This window comes from Heloderma suspectum, chromosome 5 (assembly GCF_057233095.1).
Source record: "Heloderma suspectum isolate Gila_16-S chromosome 5, 16-S_ref, whole genome shotgun sequence".
Classification (NCBI taxonomy): domain Eukaryota; kingdom Metazoa; phylum Chordata; class Lepidosauria; order Squamata; family Helodermatidae; genus Heloderma; species Heloderma suspectum.
Genome location: NC_139462.1, coordinates 185,804,565 through 185,826,781, shown reverse-complemented (window position 1 = coordinate 185,826,781; position 22,217 = coordinate 185,804,565). Strand labels below are relative to the sequence as shown.

Below are 22,217 nucleotides of genomic sequence, written 5' to 3'. Positions count from 1 at the left end.
TGGTCCTCCCAAGTATGACATGTAATATGAAATGGAGGCAACTCAGTTTGTCCATATGCACAGCGCTGGGCTGCATTCAAGACTTGTAATAAAACTGACAGTTAAGCAAATATGATGGGCATGTGGGTATACTGCAGGCCAGATCTGGGCCAAGCTGAGCTACCAAAGATCCTTAACCTATAGAAATGCAAATCCATAGAAATCATGCAAATCCTGAGAAGCACAAATGCTGTTAATGAAATTTTTGCCATGAAAAATATCGGTTTTGAAACCATGTAAGTCAAAACCAGCAAAATCACACTGAAATGTCAATTCAGTGTATGAAATAAGAACAGTCCTTTAGGGCTCAATCCAACGCATGCTTAGACAGAAAAAAAACCCTGCAACACCCAGCATTCCCCAGACAGACATGCACACTGGGGAATGCTGGGGATTGTAGGACTTTTTTTCTGTATTTCCCAGAAAATTGCATCTTTCCCAGTTTATTCTTAGTTGCAAATAAACTTCGCAAAACACAGGCAGTTATATTGGGGGGCTCTTACTAGGCTGACAGTGCAATCCTCTACATTTCGATTTTACATTTCAAACTCAATGAGGCTTATTCCCAAAGAAGTGTGTATAGGATTTCATCCTGTGTTAGTTTCTCATGTTGCTTTTAATAATTTTCCAGTCACCATTATTTATTCTTATACAGCCAGTACATTGCAACCAAACAACTGGGAATGTATCTAATGTGCCAGCATTATTCAGTCATTATTTTTATTTTATTCATAAATTCATATATCACCTTCAAATAAACAATTTCTAGGCCACATTTTAAAAAATCAGTAACAACAATACAATCCTAAAGACACAATAAAATAAATCAAACAGCAAAACAGGAAATGGTAGCATTAAAATCGTGTGAGATATTCAAAGGTCTAGGAAAATAAGAAGGTCTTTGCCTGGTGCCATAGGCCCAGGCAAGTCTTCCTAGGGATAGAAACCAAGGGTTAGAGCCCCAAACATCCATCTCCCCACATGCCACCTTTCTCCCCAGCCACCAGCAGCTTTACTTCACTTGAAGCATCTTAATGTAAGTTTTAATTAAATGTTTTTTAAAAATAAAAGAAGTGGGTGAACATAAAAAAAACCCCACACACATACATTCCTACCACATCCCTATACATGGAATGTATTTTATCTTTAATGAAGGTGAAGATTTGACAGATTTCTTTTCAGATTTTCTTTGCTGTGCTTGAAGTGAGTTGCTTCATAATTTGTATTCCCCAAAAAGCAATGCAGAGAGAAAATAACACCTGTAGCATGAGAGAGAGAGAGAGAAACACAAAAAACACACATCAAACACACATCAAACTCTCAGTTTCATATTTCCCCCTATTACAAATCAAACCTAGGAATAAATATAGGCATGTTGCCAAATCATGAAATTAGAAATAACAGTCTATCAGATACAGCAGTCTACTAGAAATCTGATATAGAACAGAAGTCTGTGGTAAATATTGGCACAATTCATCAAAACTTACTCCTATGACAATAGCATTGAAATTAATGAGAGCTGTGCCAGAGCTCTCTCGCACAGGTGCCTAACAGTATTTTGCATACATGGTATGCTAAGTATCTTTAGATTAGGCCTGAGGAGCCTGAAACACAATGCAGCCCTTTTGCGTGAGTAGACAGCCACTTACATGCCACCTAGAATCCAAAATATCTGGGGGGAATTAGTCAGGTAGACTGGCAGGGTTGGAGACATATGGATATGGCAGGAACAGAAGCCATCTACCTAGGAAGGACTGAAGAATAAGTAGAGACATGCAGCCAGGCTGGAGAGGTAATGGCAAGATACTGAAGGGAAGTAAATGATAGCCCTCTCAAGGAGCTGGCATTGGCTTGGAATGAAGTGTAACCAGAAGGGTTCATTAATAACCAGTTGTACAACCAGAGTAAGAACTAGCTTACTGCTGGGAATGGTGCTCTTGCAAAGAAATCAACAAGCCGGGATAGTTCTTGAAGGTGGGTCAGTGGAGGCTGGTGGCTCCAATTTCAGTGGGGCTGTAAATCCATTCTGGGTTTCAGTCAAAACCAACCAGCACTCTAAAGGAGCTATCCAAGGTGCTGAAACATATTCCCCAAATAGAACTGCTTTTAGACTTCTGGCTGGTTCTGACTGAAACCCATAATGGATTCATAGCCCCACCGAAATCAGAGCCACCAGCCTCCACTGAGCTGGGGGCTTGATTAGGCTCTGGAGTTCTGACAGCCCCATTCAATTCCAATTGGACATTCCTGCTTTTACGTGATAGGCTACGCAAATATTTGTGTAGCCTATCGCATTAATCAAAAGCATGGACACAAATGGTGTCCCGGACGCCATTTGCGGCCGTAAAGGCCTTACTTTAAGGTAAATGCAGCCATTTATGGCTGCATTTACCTTAAACTAAGGCCTTTATGGCTGCAAATGGCGTCCCGGACACCATTTGCGTCCGCAGACAGTAGTCCCCTTCAGCCAGTGATATGGCATGGCGGCCATATCGCTGGCACTTCGGAGCTGGCCGGCAGCTCCGCGGAATTGCCACAAAGTGGAGCCGGACGAAGAGGATTCCAGGGGGGGAGGAACGGATCGCCTCCCCTGCTGCGGACCCCCCCAGAATGGCAGGTAAGTAAGTGTTCCGCCCATCCCTAGAGGTGAGTAGGATCGTTCCGCCACCGACTCCAGAGGCCGAATTCCAGGACTCATTGGAGTCCATGGCGGAATTCTCGGACATCCCTAGCTCCATGCCACTGAGTTCACCTGTGCCTCAAGTGACAGTTCTGGGTCCAAGAGCACCCCCAAACTATGAACCTGATCCTTTGGAGGGAGTGCAACCTCATCCAGAACAGGTTGAACATCACCTGGCCGGGCAGACAAACCACCCACTAACATTAACTCCGTCTTGTCTGGATTGAGTTTCAGTTTACTGGCCCTCATCCAGTCCATTACCATGCCCAGGCACTGATTCAGAGCAGCCACTGCCTCATCCGGGTTTGATGAAAAAGAGGGGTGGAGATGGGTGTCATCCGCATATTGATGGCACCTCAGCCCACACCTCCGGATCACCTCCCCCAACAGTTTCATGTAGATGTTGAACAGCATAGGAGATAAAATAGAGCCCTATGGAACTCCATCGCATAATTGCCAAGGCAAAGAGGAATAATCCCCCTTCTGGAATCGGCCATCCAAGTAGGAGTGGAACCACTGTAGTGCAGTGCCTCCAACTCCCAACCCAGACAATCTATCCAGAAGGATACCATGGTCGATGGTATCAAAAGCTGTTGAGAGGTCCAGGAGAATCAACAGGGTCAACCCCCCCCTGTCCCTCTCCCAGCAGAGGTCATCCCACAGGGTGACCAAGGCAGTTTCCATTCCAAAACCAGGCCTCAAGCCCGACTGAAATGGATCTAGATAATGATCCGTTTCATTCAAGAGTGCCTAGAGTTGTATAAATGTATTTAAACTCTTGTGAAGGTGCAGGAAAGCAGTACAGGTTATTACCTGTAATGCTTTCCTGCACCTTCACAAGAGTTTAAATACATTGTAAATGTAAATACATTTTTACATTTTAAATACATTAAAATGTACATTTTAAATGTAAAGCCTAAGCAATTCAAACTTCCTTAGGCTTCTCCCTTCCTCAGTTTGACTACTCTTGATATAAAGCACAGAAATGGCTGCTCTGGTAGCCGTACTGTGCATAAATTGACTGTGGTCCACTGAAACTGTACAGATTTGTACAGACCGATCCTACCGGTTGCTGCGCAGGGCAAAGCCTCTGAAGCATCCTGCGCCCTGCCAGCACAAGCAGGGTTTAGGATTATTTAAACCTAATACGGGCATCACCAAAGGTAAAGAAAATGGTGGAGGAGAAATCATTAACTCAGTCAAGGCAGCAATTCTTTGTTCCCTGGCAGGGCAGCTGGGGGGCTCTGGGAGTGGTAGAAGTGTTGTTCAAGAGATGGGGGCTGTAATGGGGGGCATGTCCAGGGGGCATATCAGGGGAAGCTGTGGATCTGCAGGATCCTAAGACCCCTTGTTCTCCCAGCACTGTCCAAACAGGCCCCGGAACTATGCCAGCCTGGAACAGCTATCCAAGGTGCTGAACCCTATCCCTGAATAGGTTCAGCACCGTAGATAGCTCCTCTAGAGTTCTGGCTGGTCCTGCCTGAAACCTAGAATGGATCCACAGCCCCACTGAAATTGGAGCCACCAGCCTCCACTGATCCCGGCCCTGAAACAAATTCTGTCCCATTGTGGTCAGTGGGGAAGGGGAGGGAAGAAATTGAATGGAAGGAAAGACCATCCCTGACCTCCCACTCCAGCCAGAGTGAGCTGGCAGGGCTTTGGATGTAGCCATTCTTCTGCCACAGAATTCCCCACCCCCACCTCACAGGACTGCTCTGTAAGTCTACAATCCTCTATACACTTACCTGGGTGTGAGTCCCATTGAACTAAATAGGACTTACCTCTGAATTGACTACTGTAATGTGCTCTATTTGGGTCTACCTCTGAAGACAGCCCAGAAATTTCAGTTAGTACAAAATGCAGTCACCTGGACATTGGTGGGGCCGGATTAATGGAACCTGTGGCACTAATACTGTATCAACTGCACTTGATGCTAGCGCATTTGTGGGACTAATTCAAAGTGCTGGTTTTGTCCTATAAATCCTTAACAGTTTGGGATCATTTTAGTTAAAGGACTGCCTACGAATCTGTCCAGGTATTAATATTTGCCTCAGAGGCCCTGCTAAGTCCACCAGTAAGACCCATTCAGTTGGCAGACATGAGGGACAGCACCTTTTTGGTGGTGGCCCCCAGGTGGTAGAACTCCCTGCCCACTGAGATATGCCTAGTCTCTCCCAACTGCAGAAATGGACTTCATTTTAGCGTCACCCCTAATGCCAACCCTAGGGTGGGGAACGTTTGGTACACATGCAATTTATCTGTGCTTGCCTTTATAGCAAGGCTAGATATGAAAACAAGGCTCTTCATCTTGCTTAACACTTTCTATGCGGCTCTAACTATGTGATTCTGCAACTGTTCCTTATCCCAGGGAGTTCACACCACATTTTGGAAGGGATGCATTAAATATAAGAAGGCTGAAAAAGACATAGGCTTCATTTTAAAAAGAGCATTTCAACAACAACTAAAGTGCAAAGCTATTTTAGAGGAGTAATGACTGGATGGTGGCAGCACCAATGCACAACTGGGGGTTGTTAAATCCCAGGAAATGTTTTCCACTGAGATTGTGTTAGCTATTATTATAGAGAGGGGAAATCCTTTAAAAAGTCTGCATGTGTTTTTGTTTCCAATATAGTGATGCAGGCTCTTTCTGTAAAAGGAAAAAAAAATCAATACTGCATTATGTGATGCAGTGAATATTTGAAGAGGGAACATATGAAATTAAAGAATGAGAAAACACACACCGTGTTGCAGAATCCGTTTGATTTCCATTAAAAAAGGGAAAACAAAAACATGACCAATTCAAAGCCAAGTATATTTGAGGTTTTATTTCTTCTGTAATGAAGGCACAATATACTAGTCATGAGTCAAGATCATACTGCAAAATAAGTGTTGCATTCCAGTTTCTAAAATGTATTCTGGGTCTAATTTGGCATGACAATCTTGAAGCAAGCAACTGGACAGCAGAGTCTAGAGAAAGGGGGATGGAATGCATGTATTCATCTGTCATTCATGCTTTTGTAACCTCAAGACTGCCCTTGAAGTTTGGTTGGTGGCTGCAGTTGATGCAGAACGCAACAGCTCACCCCAGGCATGGAGTCGGCTGCTGGAGTACATTATGCACCAGCTCCAGGTCTACACTGATTTGTCCGGACTTGATTTGAAGCACTCATTTTGGCCCACAGAGCTTTACATAGCTTGGGCCAACAAACACTCAATCCACCATCACATGTATTGTTGTAATACAGTTCACAACATGTAGAACAGGACAGGCAGTGGGTCCTCAGACTATCAGAATCCAGTCCAACTTGGAGTCAAATCAGTGGGTAACATAACTGAGTGGGCCTTTCCCCTCTGTAGCTGTAAAACGGGAAGCCTCCTCTAACTGACAGTGGCTCAGGCAGCTGCTGCCCAATGCTGCTGTTATAATGACAGGTGGCATAGGTTGTAGCAGTTCAGGCAAAACCCAGGAAAAGGGGGTAGTTAAATGGAAGGATGATCACTCCAAAGGTGTCTTTCTCCATGAGGATGGGGCAGAGAACTCTGAGATGGAGTTCTCTGCTGCCTCCAGTATCAGAGGCCGTATGCCTCTGTATACCAGTTGCTGGGGAAGATGAGGGGGAGGTAGGGATGTATGGATTGTGTAAAATCTGTTCCGTCTGTGTTTCACAGGTTGTTTATACGGATATGAAGCCGGCGGCGTCAGACAAGGAGCTTCACCAGTCAGCATTGTGTCACTGTTTGCCTATTAGTTGGCCAGGACAGGAGTCAAGACCTTCAGGGCTGTTGCCACTGTGGGCACCCTCCACCTCCACCCCAGGCCTGATGTATACTCAGGAAGGAACTCTTGGGACAGCAATGTAAACAGTTAAGAGGACTCGAAAAGCAATTCTGTTTGTGTTCCTGTATTACCCATAGTGGAAATTCTTTATTCCCCACGTAGTGATGTAACTAGGAAGTGTCAAGAAAGCCTTTAATTACTGCATTTCCTTGGTAAGGCAGGGGACTTTGATGTTGTCAGCTATGCCTTGGTGAATCCATTCAGTAAAATTCAGAGTCTTGTTAAACCCACCCCTCACAATGAGGATTGAATTGGGTAAAAAGGACCCTGAGACACTCCTGCCTATGATAACAGGTGACCTTGGGTAATTTATCCTTGCAGATTGCCTCCTTCTCTACATCCTAACATGATCATTAAGAGCAACTGTGAATGCCCAGTTAACAATACCATCCTTGCATTATGTGTCTGGAAGGCCAGAAGGACCCATGATGATCATTCATGCTGGTTGCCCACGAGGTGATTTGTTAAATACTGAGCCCAAGCCAAACAGTTCAATCTGAGGGATGGGGAAGAATACTGCCCCCAGCTTCTGGTGATGACAGAAGCATTTCTGTAACATATCCAAGGTTCATGGGCTGGAGTGAGAGCCTAAACTGCTTTTGGGCTGGAGTAGGAGCCTAACGTGGTCCAAAAGTACACTGTTTTGACTCCTTGTCTTTGAACATGTGGGGTTTCTTTCAAGCCTTCTCTTCACAGGATCCATTTTTCAGAAATAGAGAAGCAACACAATGCGAGAAAGTTTCTGAGGAACAAATTAAGAGTTTATTGCGCTCTTATGCTGCTTGTGGGTTTCCTAGAGGCACCTGGCTGGCCATGGTACGAAACAGGATGCTGGACAAGTTAGACCTTGGCCAGCAGGGTTCTTCTTACGTTAAAAAAAAGTCTGAATCTGAGACTCTCTGGGGACTGTGTTGGGACACCAAACCTGTCCTGAGAACATATTGGCTTGAGTTTTTTAACATATCCTTTATGGGTGTGCTGCTATTGTGCTCAGATGAAGGGAAGTATTTTGTCAACCCCTCTGGTGCTTACACATGAGACTCAGATTTGACTCCCCCCTGCTGCATAACAGTTGCAAGTGGTGATTTATGTTTATGCAATAAAACAATAAGTAAAACAACAATTAAACGGCAGGTAAAGGCAGCACTAAAAAAATGAGCTCAGCACAAGTTAAACCCATCACAGTAAAAGCCTAAGGGCGCAATCCTATGCATGTTTAGATAGAACAAAAGTCCTACAACTCCCAGCATGCCCCAGTTAGCCATGCTGGCTGGGGCATGCTGGGAGTTGTAGGACTTTTGTTCTATCTAAACATGCATAGGATTGTGCCTTAAGATAATAAAAAAGGGCTTCAGGTGGCAGCTACGGAAAATCAGTGCTGGGAAAGGAATTTCCCAAGTGAGGTCAGTGGTATAGCTAAGGCTGGACCTCTAGAAACTCCTAGAGAGTGGCAGGTGATGGGGGCAGCGGCAAAAAGGTGGAGTATCAGCTCCTTGGCCAACATGGGTATGTGAAGGCAGAAGATGCTCATCACAGAATCCTTTCTTTCTTCTTATTTCTTAAAACATTTTATAGTTAGGGGTGGCCAGCTGAGCATGTACATGTCTACGGGTGCTCATTTTACCTTTTTAAAAAACTTTAAATAAACTTTGTCCTTTTCTACACCAAAACGGTGCTTGTTCCCAAGTAAATGCATTAACATTGGGGCAGCAGAAGCAAACTCCATTTTATTCCTGTAGTCATGACGGTGCTATGATTTGAGTGAGTTTGGAATGCAAAACTGCATTGGCAAAATGCAAAATCTGGATTGGCGGACACTGTTATTTGTTTGTTCTGAAGTATCAGGGATAGGGGAATGGGGGGAAGAAGAGAAATGTTAGTTATGTGTTTCAAAACTGAAGTATTACGCATGGCCATCTAAAGGGGTATTTTCAAGCCTATTAAATCCGGGTCTTATGCGGCGCCAGGAGTAAGGTGCCACCACCAAGAAGCCTTCTCCCCAATCACCACCCTTTCCTAAGATGGCGGGGGGGGGGGAGAGGCTCCACAGAAGACCTTAGTGTACAGGCATGCTGATATGGAAGATGTACTTTGACCCAGGGGCTCTTTGTTCATTGAGGAGAACAAATGTATAGGCAGAGCTCCCAGACACATAAGGCCTTCCCTGTAACAGCAATGTCAGGGACAGTCCTGCAGCTATATTCCACCATGCACATGCAGGACTGTCACCAACATCACAGTGAACAGGGATGCCCATTCTATGCATGAGCAGAGAAACACTTGCAAGCTCTGAATCAGGGCAGGTAGTGTATAAATACCACACACATATTCCTACTGTGAAATGAACCTTCCCGAAAAATCCCTGTGCTGGCATGAATCGTTCTTCCCACTGATCCAAAGCTAAAATAGTAATGTTTGCTTGAGGCAGAGGCAAAATGCAGCACAGAGTGTATAACCCATCTATAGTCTGTATCTGCCGACAGCGCCTGTGCTCTTCCAGAACCTGTAGATAAAGCAATGGTTGAACGCAGTCCTCCTCAGCTGCGACAAAAGCCTCTTGCTCAAAATACCAAACCCAAACTTAAGCGGGGGAGAGGAGAATGGCAGCCGCCCGTCGCCTTTCTCCTACAATGATAAACACTGCCCTCTGCCGGCTCTGGAAAAGATTAACTAGGTAATGCTTTCACGTGAACTGGAAAATGCTGCTCTTCTACTATTTCATCAGTGCAAATGCTCTAATATAACCCATGAGGGGCAAATGCTTCTTAGTACTCTCTCTACTAGAATTAACATTCTAGGAATGTAAAGATTTGCCATCAGCTTGTTTTGATCTCAAGTTTGAACATGGTATACGTGGGGGGGGGGGAATCTGTTTGGTGTCACAATCCTAGGAAAAAGGAGAATAATGCTATTTGTATAATCTATTTTGAAATGGGTGGAAGTTAAAATGTTCGATATGGATTTCAGCTACCTCAAGCTGAGTTATTTCATACTGATTATAATAATCATACTCAACTTCATTAAGGAATAACACTATGGAAAGTACACTGAGATATACTTTTTCATTTGCTTTGCCGCTTGCCAGCAGTCTCAGTGCCTAAGGGTGCAATACTATGTATGTTTAGACAGAAAAAAATTACTACAACTCCCAGCATTCCCTAGCCAGCCATGCCATTTTTTAGAGGGAAATAGGGTGAAGCTGGCAGAGAAAATGGCTTCCAGAAATTCTCTACCCTTTTCTTAGACAGTGAAATGGGGGGGCAGGGAAGTTTGCTAAATATTTTCTACAGGGGGCAAAATTCTCCACCATTGCAGTAGCCGGTAGAAGCAGTAAAGCCTCTGTTTATTCTATAGTGTTTGGGTTTTTTCCCCCTTTTTCTGCCACTGCAGGTGACAACAACAGCAGAGTTCCCATGTTGACAGACCAACCACCATTTTGTATCCCCTACAATCTTCTGGGCATAGCAAAATCCTAGGCTATTGTGGGGAGAAAATGACAGCCATCACAAAAAATGGTGGATAACATTTGAAGAATATTTGGCAAAATCGTCATCTTATGGGGCGGGGGGGAGAGTGTTTCTCAAAAATATTATCAGAAAACACTTTTTCTTAGCAATTTTGTCTCAGTTTTTTAAGCTGCCTGGCTATTCATGCATTATGATTTCATGACATTCGTGTTTTATACAGGGTGCCGTGGTAGTTATTCTGGAGCAAACCTTGCTTGCATCCCAACAGCTATGGGATAGTGCTGGTTCAGGAGTGCCCATCATATCAATTTCTCAGTGAATCCCGGTAAGATAATGACAGGCAAAATGATTTTTTTGCCTGAAAAAATACAGGAAGGAAACGTTTTAAATGGGTATGCTTATCTGTTCTTTTTCTCATGGTAAATTTGTGTTACAATCTTCTATTTTAAAAATATCAAACTACTATTGCAAATTTTGTTTTCTATTTAAATTATATTGACTTCCAAACCTAACTCTGTTTTTTTTAAAACATAGTTGTATCCTGGCAAAGCTTGTTATTGTTTTGCTTCTATGTCAAAGGGATGCCTGAAGTCTCAACAATTGTTAACCTCTCCCATGGTGTGCTAACAAGAGGTCAGATGCTCACATGTGGCTTGCACCTTGGGGAATTGCTCTCAGTGTTCTGCCAGGGAAAGGGACCGCCCGAATGCTTTCTCTCATAAGTTCTTAGCCATAAACTGCATCCTACTTGATGAGCTGTGCCAAAAGTGGACCCAAGGGTATGCAGGGGCTTGGCTGATGGGAAAAATGAGTGCTTCCTATGGAAGCTACAGCTGTTTTCCTGAGAGAGAGAGAGAGAGAGAGAGAGAGAGAGAGAGAGAATGAGAGAGAATGAGAGAGAGAACATGCAGATGCCGGATTTCCCCCCTCCTTTCTGTTTTTGACTACCTGTTCTGGCAAAAGTTCCGATACAGGGGGAAGAAAACAGCAGGCACCCAGCTGTTTTAAATAAGCCTTGAAAACACAGGTAATGGTTGCATAAACATTGAAAAAATGTGAAAAGCATTTTTCTCCCCGCTGGCACTTAAAGCTTTTCTTTTTAAGGTGTAAGTATGCATAAACATTCTCCATCCTGAGCAGAAATTTTATGACCAGACTAAAGCCTTTGATTATGAAATCAGGCCCAATTCACACTATTAAGCGTGTGGTGGCTGCTTAAAACCCCAGTAATGCAGAAACCGTTCCATATTGTGCAGAGCTGTCTACCATAAGGATCCAGTGCTTGCCATGGTGATTCACCACACACAGCACAAACAAAAAAATGGTTTGAAACCACATTGTAAAAATCAGTGCATTTTACACAAGATAGGCTTACCATCAAAGCCATCTCAAGCAGCTACCCCACAGTTCCTTGTTTGTACAAACTGGGCCTCCATCATTATCTTGCTCCTTTCCTTTCCTTTCCTCTCCCAAACTCCTCAAAGCTCTGTACTGGGAATGATCTGATGTTTCTAAAGAAAGATCGAAGCATGTTATAGACAACATGAGCTTCCAGTATTGAAGTGCAGGATAAAAGAACAGGGGACAGGCCCTAACTCAGGTGGTAGAGCACATGCTCTTTATGCAGAAGGTTCAGGGTCTAATTCCCAGCATCTGGAATTAAAAGATTCAGACATGAGGTGATGCCAAAGACCTCTGTGTAAATATTGGGCTAGATGGACAAATGGACTGACAGAGTGTAAGGCAGCTTTGTATGTTCCTATGTTACTGCAATGTACATGTGAGACTGGAACCTTTCACGATATTTCGTAACTGCTCTGCAGTCACTAAGATCAATTTATTGGTTTCAAAAGAGTAAGTGGCAACAATTTAGAACATTTCCAACAGTGAATATATATTTTAAACCTTGAATGGCATAAAGAAGAATATGGATACATCTCCACTGGGTTGGATCCAAATTAGGCGTGTGTAATTAGGCTGGAATTACACTGGAAGAAACATTAACAATCTCAGATATGCAGATGATACCACTTTGATGGCTGAAAGCGAGGAGGAGCTGAGGAACCTCATGACGATGGTGAAAGAAGAAAGTGCAAAAGCTGGGTTGCAGTTAAACCTCAAAAAAACCAAGATTATGGCAACCAGCTGGATTGATACCTGGCAAATAGAGGGAGAAAACATGGAGGCAGTGACAGACTTTGTCTTTCTAGGCACAAAGATTACTGCAGACGCTGACTGCAGCCAGGAAATCAGAAGACGTTTACTTCTTGGGAGGACAGCAATGACAAATCTTGATAAAATAGTGAAGAGCAGAGACATCACACTGACAACAAAGGTCTGCATAGTTAAAGCAATGGTATTCCCCATAGTAACCTATGGCTGCGAGAGCTGGACCATAAGGAAGGCTGAACGAAGGAAGAGAAATGCTTTTGAACTGTGGTGCTGGAGGAAAATTCTGACAGTGCCTTGGACTGCAAGAAGATCAAACCAGTCCATAGCCCAGGAAATAAAGCCAGACTGCTCACTTGAGGGAAGGATATTAAAGGCAAAACTGAAGTACTTTGGCCACATCATGAGAAGACAGGATACCCTGGAGAAGATGCTGATGCTAGGGAAAGTGGAAGGCAAAAGGAAGAGGGGCTGACCAAGGGCAAGATGGATGGATGATATTCTGGAGGTGATGGACTCAACCTTGTGGGAGCTGGGGGTGGTGACAGCCAACAGGAAGCTCTGGTGTGGGCTGGTCCATGAAGTCATGAAGAGTCGGAAGCGACTGACCAAATGAACAACAACAAAATTAGGTTGGTAGAAGCAGACTCTCTGCCCCCTCCTCCCCACAGCAGCCCCTCCAGCCCCATGAAAATGCTACACAGGGGGTTGGGGGCCCATGTTGAATGGAGTGAGCTGTGTGGTGCAGGAGATGGGGCTAGGGAATCCGTGAAAATCAAATAGAAGCACCTTCCATGAGCAGAGCCCTTCTGTCCACGGAAGGCAGATCCTGGATCCAGCATGGACATTATTGTGTATTTATTTGTTTTTTAAAAATGCCAACGTATTTGTCACTGGAGAATTTTTAAATATTCAAACTCCACTTAAGTGTCTGTTAGTAATATATGCCTGAAGATGAAACTTGGCCCACTTTAACTCTCCACTGTAATTACTCCGCATAATGGTAATACAAATATCAATAGAAGGATGACAAGACTCTTGCCTCGTATGGGTGAAACTGATTCAATTTCTTCTTGTAAGATGTGAATCCCATCACCTCTTGCTAAGAATAAGCCACCAAACTTTCTGATATTTAAGAACTTATACATAAATAAGTCCTTCATTTTAAGGACTGAAAAATGTCTGAAGCTTGTGCTTGTATGGGAGGGATTGAGCCTAGGCCAAAGTCCCACGCCAAGGGGAGTGACTGTATGTGTGTGTGTGGGAGAGAGAGAGAGAGAGAAAGAGAGACAGACAGACACACAGAAAGACAGATGGAGACAGAGAAACAGCATTTCACTGCCTGAAACCAAGGTGGAACCACCACCTAGGGATGGGCGAACTCACTGTAGCTAGCCCTGTGCGCTGCTCACTGGGCCCCCACTGGCTGACCCTGTTCGCTGCATGCAGCGAGCCCCCAGGCAGTCTGCAGGTGCCTGACGAGTGGCCATCCGCTCCCGCGCTGAGCCGCTATTTTGCGTAAAAATGGCAGCTCTGACTTTTTCATGAAGGGCCATTTATGCAAATGGCAGCCATTACGCCTGCAATGTTCCATAAATGGCCGATTTATGGCCACCATTTGCATAAACGGCCTTTATGAAAAAGGCTGAGCCACATTTTGTTTTGTTTTTACACAAAATGGCGGCTCGGCAAGGGAGCAGGCTGCATGCTTGCCTGGCTCAGCATGCGCCAAGTCAGGCAAGCATGGGGATCCGCAGACTAGCATCTGGGGGGCTGAGCTAGTGAGAAATCGCTGAGCTTCAACCCCCAACTGGACACCTGCGCCATCCCTACCCCCACGCATTTCATGTACAAAACCTGACTGGACCAGTACTTTATTCAACTTTGGCAATGGAACAGCATCCTTCACCATTCAGAAGGTGCTAGCTTCAGAAGTGCAGGGCAGGCCATGTGACCTACATCTATCACCTTCAACATGTTGCTGCTGCCCCCCAGCATCTTCTGCCTGAGGCAACCGCCTCACTCTGCCTAATGGTAGGGCCAGCCCAGACAGACAGACAGACAGACAGAGTAAAGATGGGTGGGATGGAGCCACCCCTGGGCCAAAAGCATCATGAAACAATGAATAAATTTGAGCCTGTAGATGGAGGGGGAACGTACCGGGGGGGGGGAACCCTCTACCAGAATTCCAGAAAAACATAATTGCACAAGAAAGGTTTCTAAAGATGAATATTGGAAATTCTCATTTGTAAAAAAACCTAACTTCAGAGTAGATGTTTTATGCTGTTAGGGCTCTGTTATTCCCCAAACAGGTACAAAATTTTGTCATCAACCTCCACGACGTCTCCTGCGCTTTCCCCCCATTATCCTGCTTTCAAAAAGAGCAGAGATAAAGTGACAAGAGACATTAATCTGTTCTTTTGGCTAGGCTGACCATACGTACCGTTTTAAATGGGACAGTACTGTTTTTTTCATATTTCCCGACCATCCCGTCATTTTGATATAAATGTCAATTTTGTCCCGTTTTTAATTTTTTGTAAAAAACTGAATGTGTTTATCATAAGGCTCTATGCTAATCAATGCGTGCAGTAAAACTACTAGTGTGATGAAAGAGGAAGTTCCATTTACTTTATCCAGCCACGGCCAGGCTTCTTGAGCTAGCGACGATCAGACACCGCTCCCTGGCTTGTCTGCAGTGGTGGAGAATTCAAGGAATGGTCGCTAAGCCCCATTCAGCATGTAGGAGCCAGGAGGGTGAGTCTTACTGTTATTTCTACCATCGTTCTGCCCATAGATATTCTTTCTGCCCTACATTCAGTTTGATTCGGACTTTTCAGACTCATATTTCGGTTCAACAGGCTGTTAACTATTTTTTTATTACAGCGGAACTCTCCGGTGGAACATTAGCATATACTGGCTTGTGATAGCAGTCGGGGAGTTCATTCCTTTTTTTCTTTTTGGTGTATGTTTATGATTTTTTGCAGTCTGGCCACTGCAGTCCTGCATTAGAGTGTTCAGTGTAGTATGCCATACAGATTTGTTTACTGCTCATGTGATATTTTATAAATACTTTATATATGTATATTTATGAGTGTTTTTTGTGTGTATATGCAATAAATTAGCGTTATTCATTTGCGCCCCTTTCCATGTTCTTTTGCAGTGAGTTTAGGTTGTTATTCATGAATACGGAATATTACATAACCCCGTCCCGTTTTTGTCATCCCAATATCCCGTTTTTGTCTCAAGGAAATATGGTCAGCCGAGTGATGAGGTAAAGTGCTATTATCACAGCGCCATCTAAAGGCTGAAAAATGTATAGAAACATATAGAACTTGCCACGGAAGGACTTCCTTGATTCAAACCATGTGTCCAGCTGTGTAAAGTAGTCAGTCATAATCCCGCAAAGAATACAGAAGCAGAAAGCCCTGGTAAGGATGTGGGATTTCAGCCTCGTTATTACATAGACAAATATGCTAGTTGCTTGGCTAGCTCTACCAGATGAACAGCAGCTTCTCCTCCAGCAGAATACAGCCCCTGCAGAGGGAAGGGGCTCCTTTAGCACTACAGAAAGCCTCTGCCCTGCTACAGAGAACCAGTGTGGTGTAGTGGTTAGAATGTTGGACTGGGATTCAGGAGATGCGGGTTCTAGTTCTCACTCAGCAATGAAGCTCACTGGATGGCTTTTAGCCAGTCACTGACTCTCAGCCTAACCTTCCTCACAGGGTTGTTGTGAGGATAATACAACAGAGAGAAGGATCATGTAAGCCACCTTGGGTTCCTTGCAACAGGAAAAAAGGCAGCATATAAATGCAATAATGATCATGATAATAATAACATAAATGGAAAAGCAGGTTTCAGATGTATATGGAGACACATGTCCCAAGCAAGAGTGATGACGCTAATGGCAAATAAAGCCAATTCAAAATGGGAGCAATGCTTCCAGAATTGCAATGCCCTCATTTGGATGTGCGAATAATTTTGTGCCCCTTTGAGTCTTCCCTGCAAAATCACCAAAAAGGGGAGGTGCCTTTCAGAGGGGAAGTGTTTACAAAAAGTGCACCCCTATTTCATCTCATCTCTAAGGGAGCAATCCTATGGCCCCTAGACAGTATCTGAGGGGACATAGGATACTCTGTATTCCCAGATCTGAGGTCAGAGACAGTGCTCTGACCTGAGAGAAGAGAATCAGAGCTCCAAGCCCTCCGAGCCTGTATGGAAAGAACTGCACAGCTGCTCTCCAAGGTCAGGAAAGCAACCTTTGAGAGGGGGCAAAGGAGGCATTCCGGTGGTCAAGGAGGGGAGGAGACTGGAGTGGCCAGGATATGAGTTATCCTGAGTAGTGTTGTACGAACCCCCCACTTTCCAGTTCGGGGGGGCAGGTTTCGCAGAAGGGCTGTTCGTGCCACTCACGGCCCCTCAAAATCCTCCAGAGTGGCTCTGCGCCCAGAGGATTTTGTGGAGCAGCACTCCAGCTCCCTATACCAGGCGATACGGTAATGGCAGCTGCCATTTCCCTATTGCTGGCTGTCGCCATCCCTCTTCCGTGCGCTGGCTGTCAAAGGCTGGCGCAGGGAAGAGGGGCCTCGGCACAGCCATCCCCCAGCGCTCTCGTCTGTTCTAGGGAGCACTGCTTCCTAGACCAGGTGATACGGTAATGACGGCTCCCATTAGCCTATCGCTGGGAGAAATACAGATGCAAATGGCATATTGTACGCCACTTGCGGCTGTAAAGCACTCTTTTTGGCCTAAATACAGCCCTAAATGGCTGCAATTAGGTCAAAGTCAGGGCTTTACAGCTGCAAGTAGCATCCAATATGCTATTTATGTCTGTATTTCTCCCAGCGATAGGCTAATGGCAGGCACTATTAGCATATCGCCTGGTCTAGGGAGCCGGGGAGCTGCTCTGTGCGAAATTCTCTGGAGCCAGAGGTAAGTGGAGCCACTTCGCTGCGGATTCCAGAGATCGGATTCTTTGGAATCCGGCCTCATTGGAGTCCGTGGAGGATTTCTCTGCCATCCCTAATCCTGAGGCCTCTCCAGTCTCCTTCCTTCTCCCTCTGAAACACTCCAGCTAGACAAGGAAAAAAGCTCATCTAGCGAAAAATGCAGGGTGGGAGGGTGGGGAGGCGAAGATCACCTCTGCTACTCCTCCTGCCCTGCATAGGATGAACATAAACCTCTGAGTTTGGGAGCTTATGATCATCGCAGCAGGACAGTGCCCCGATTTTATTATGTATTTATTCATATCAATTTCAGACAGAACTAATTAGGACTCCATTATCGAACATGTTGTCAGTGGCAGAGTTAATGTGAAATGGTGAGTGCCTCAGCCTACCCCTCTGTCACTATCAATTAATAATAATCTACCTCTTGGTATCACTTTTTGAAAACAAGTCAGTCAGAAATCTCTCCCCACTCTAAATGCTTTCACCTGTAAATTCTCCAGAAATAAACTGTTCACATGGCCCAATGAACAATCTCCGCAAAGTTTCATAAAAATGTGGTTTTTTTGCTGGAGGAAATCTATTTCCTACCTAAAAACAGAACCTAGAAAATAGTTCTCATCTTTCTGATGTCAAATGCTCTTGTGTATTTTTTTTTTTTTTTGGCATTAAGTGTTAAATTGCCAAGAGGCCAGGAGGCAAAAAGAAATATGGGTTTTCTTTTCAAGCCTTTCCTTTCCTTAGGAGCCATCAAAAATAATTTTAATGATTCCCCAAGAGCTTACATAAAGTAATCTTAAATAGCTCATGTTCAGGACGAGTGGTGGAATGCTTACTGGTATTGGTCAGCATGTCTGTTTATTATCACATCTTCCAATCCTTAGCAACATCAAGTTCACAAGCAATGTATATTAAAAATAAGATACTGGCTTATCAAAGTCATTTTACAGGCAGAGCTTGTTTGAAATAAACCAAGAGTATCATGGTAGCAGGATGTGTGACTTACCCTACCGATTAGTGTAACCAAATTATTATGCAAACCAAATATATGAACACCAATTACCTCAAATGTTTCAAGAAGGGATAATTACGTGTAGTAGATAATGCTCTTGCTGGCTCATTGGTTAGGCCAAGGGTGGGCAGAAGGCATATCTGCAGATGTGAACTTCAACTCCCAGAAACCCTTACCAGCATGGAATGTTGGGAGTTGAAGTCCAAAACATCTAGGGAACTACTTTCTGCCCACCCCTGGGTTAGGCCTTACACCTTTGAGTCCCCCCCCCCCCCAGATTTCCTGTGGCCCTCTAGTTACAAGATGATTTAAGAACATAAGAAGAGCTATGCTGGATCAGACCAAGGACTGTCTACTCTAGCACTGTGTTCACACAGTGGCCAACTGGCTCCCTGTGGGAAACCCACAAGCAGGACATGAGTGAAACAGCACACTCCCACTTGCATTCCCCAGCAACTGGTGTACATAGGCTCACTGCCTCTGATACTGGAGGTAGCATTGATAGCCGTCTCCTCCATGAATTTGTGTAACCACCTTTTAAAGTCATCCAAACTGGTGGCCATTGCCATGTCTTGTGGTAGCGAATTCCTTCGTTTAACTATGCGCTGTGTGAAGAAGTACTTCCTTTTATCTGTCCTGAATCTCCCACCAATCAGTTTCATGGGATGATGCTGGGTTCTAGTACTTTGAGAGAGGAAGAAAAATGTCTCCCTAACCACTTTCTCTACACCATGCATAATTTTGTACACCTCTATCATGTACCCTTACTCACCTCTTTTCCAAGCTAAACAATCTCAGCTGTTGTAACTTTTCCACACAGGGGAGTTGCTCAAGCCCCTTGATCATTTTAGGGCACAATCTTATGGAGATAGATGTCCAATGCATGGCATCCGGGGCCTGGAGGAATCCTCTCCTCCATGCTCCAGCCGCCCTGCATTTTCGGCTAGATATGCTATTTCAACTGTCTAGCTGCGGTGTGTCGGAGTGGGGGGGGGGAAGCTGTGCAGCGCATAGTAAGTCTCGTAAAGAGGCTTCTGTGGTCTCTTCCTCTCCCCGCCCACGGGAACGCCACCTTTTCTCCCTCTCTGTGCTCCATTCCTGAATGCAGAGACTGGTGAGACCCCCACCGCCTATGAGGCTGTGGAGGAGGGGATGGGGTGCAAGGTTTCTGGGCACTGAGCTTGGAGCTCTGGTCCCAGGTTCAGTGCCCAGAAACTGAAAAATCCTATGGCCCTCTAGACAATGTCAAGTGGCCATAGGATTGCTCTCTTACTTGCCCTTTCCTGCACTTTTTCCAACTCTACAATAACCTTTCTTAGGTGCGGTGACCAGAACTGTACACAGTATTCCAAGTGTGGCCACACCATATATTTGTATAAGGGCAGTATGATACTGACAATTTTATTTTCCTTTCCTAATTATATCTAACATGGAATTTGCCTTTTTTACAGCAGCCACACACTGGGTCAATATTTTTATTGAGCCACCACAACCCGAAGATCTCTTTCTTGGTCAGTCACTGCTAGCTCAGATCCCATCAGCATATATCTGATGTTCAGATGTTTTGCCCCAGCATGCATCACTTTTCATTTGCTTACATTCAACCACATTCACCATTTTGATGCCCAATCTCCCAGTTTGGTGACATCTTTTTGGAGTTCTTTGCAGTCCCTTTTTGTTGTAACCACTACTAAATGATTTGGTGTCATCAGCAAACTTGGGCACTTCCCTGCTCACTCCTAATTCCAGATCATTTAAGAAGAAGTTGAAAAGCATTGGTCCCAATACAGATCCCTGTGGGTATGGTGCAAATGCAATCCAGAGAAGCGACAGGGAAGCATACAATTCGAGAAATGTATGTGTCATGGAAAAGACAACAAGATTTTTTAGTATATTAAGACATTTATATGCTTCTTTTCTCCTAGAAATGGCATTCAGGGAGGCTAACAACTATGTGCAGCAGAAGCTATATCTGGAAGGTATTCATATTTCTTTTGACACATATTTGGGGAAGATTCTTAAGTGCTCTTGGTGGGCTAGCAGAGAGAAAGAGTAAATGGAAATTTTCTTACAGTGAATTTCTGTTCTCTGAGCATCACAAAGGGCGTTTTACAATAATGGACAGAGCCTCCTACTGGAGTGAGTAAGCAGGTCTACTTCGATTCTTGGTCTTTCTAGGGGGAGAAGCTATCCAATAGTATCCAACAATCTCATTCCACTAATGCGAATTTCATTGTGTTGCTGTAAGGGGCCTCTAGTGCAAAACCAATAGCAATAAATAGCCTGATGGGTTTTTCGGGGAATCCAGTTGCCCAAGCTAACACTATTGGCATTGCGCTAGAGGCCTCTTATGCTAGCACAACATACTTTGTGTTAGCGGTATGTTAGCCTTGGATACTGCCCCTAGTCACCAGAGCAGCTGGAAGAGGAAGACTGTCTCTCATTCCTTCTGAAGAAATTATTTCCATCCACCACATACACCTTCTAGCTATTGAAATGCAATTTGAAAGCTAAATAAACTGCCAACCAGTTAGAGAACATGAGAAGAAGAAACAGTAAACAGTAACTGAACACAGACAGGAATGGAAAACATTCCTGGGAGGCTGAATCTGCCACTCCCATGTTTGGTGAAGGCAGAAGCCCTAATAATTCTGTACTAGGGGTGTTGTAAAAATCTGTTTGGGGAGTGGAGTTTGATGGGTTTTTCTAGGTTTAGCCCCCTGGACTTCATTTCGGTTCCTGCCGCAGTGCCCGACTCGATCTCCGGTCTGCAGATTTTCTGGGAATTCTGTGGATTTTATGTTTGAAGGTTCTGTAATCTGCACAAATTACAGCCAAATTTGTGTAATTGGCACAATTTCAGATGTAATTTGCATAAATTTGGGCATAATTTGCACAAACTGCTTCAAAATTTGAGAAAATTGCAGAACCTTCCAAACAAACAACCCCTCCAAAAACGGCAAAACAGTGCTCAGGGTTTGGGGAACAGCCCATATCTCAGCTTGCAGATGCAAAATGAGTCGTGCATGCCACAGAACTCAATTGAGCCAAAAAAGAACTGGATTTCCCAGTGATGGACATCCCTGTTCTGTACCGATCCTGGAAGACGTGGTCTGAATGCCCTCTGTGATGCTCAGGTTACAGAAATTCACAGTAAGAATAATTCCATTTTCTCCTGAGCCTCATGGGGGGCATTTTACACCTAGGGATATAGCAAAGCAATACTCCTTCTCTACAACACTACTCTCTGAAGTATCTTATGGCCAATGGCCATCGCTGAGGAGAACTTGTCTATTTTATAATGCTTTGAAAAAGTATGCATTGAAATCTATGTGGCTGCTCTGCAAATGTGCCCTATAGGGAAATGTCCCTTAAGAGCTGCTGTCGCAGATGCTCCGTAAAGGGAATGGGCTATGATTCCCTCTGGCAGGCTTTATACTAAGGCCTGAGAGTATGTACTCCCTGAGTGACCAAGAAATAGCGGGACCTCAGACCTTATTTCCCAGTGATTTTCCCTGAAGAGCTAAGATAAGGGACTTGCTTTTTCCTATCCACTGCTGTTCCTTCCAGACCGAAATGAAGAGCAGTGCACACATCTAAGCTGTGCCACCTCTGGTCCTGGGGATGCAATGGATTTGGATAGAGAGATGGTAAGAAATGACTTGGAAAGAGAATGGGCTTTTGCGTTCCCACTTTAGCTGTGATAGGCTACGTAAATATTTACATAGCCTATCACAGCTAAAGCGGGAATGCAAATGGCGTAGGGGACGCCATTTGTGTCCCTGTTTTAGTCGTGATAGGCTACATAAATATTTACGTAGCCTATCACGGGCTTGCGTAGGGACGCAAATGGCGTCCCCTACGCAGGACGCCATTTGCGTCTGCAGCAGTCCGGCAGCGGCTAGAGGCCCTGCTGCGGGTTGGCCCGGCTGGCAGCTCCGCGGCCTGGCTGTGGAGTGGAGCCGGCCGGGCAGGATTCCAGGGGAGGAATGGATCATCTCCCCCCCCCGTCGAGGATTCCGGGGGGAGGAACAGATCGCCTCCCCCCACCTGCGGAACCCGGCGGAGC

General features: G+C 44.7%; 1 protein-coding gene across 1 annotated transcript in view; it reads right to left on the bottom strand.

Moving 5' to 3' along the window:
• Positions 1-633: 633 nt before the first annotated feature.
• Positions 634-22,217, bottom strand: part of AGMO (alkylglycerol monooxygenase) — a 201,936-nt gene continuing 180,352 nt past the window's right edge. The window contains exon 13 of the mRNA XM_084860455.1: positions 634-1,298. Coding sequence (XP_084716581.1) covers positions 1,218-1,298 — 81 coding nt within the window. The 3' untranslated portion in view covers positions 634-1,217. The remainder of the gene's footprint in view (positions 1,299-22,217) is intronic.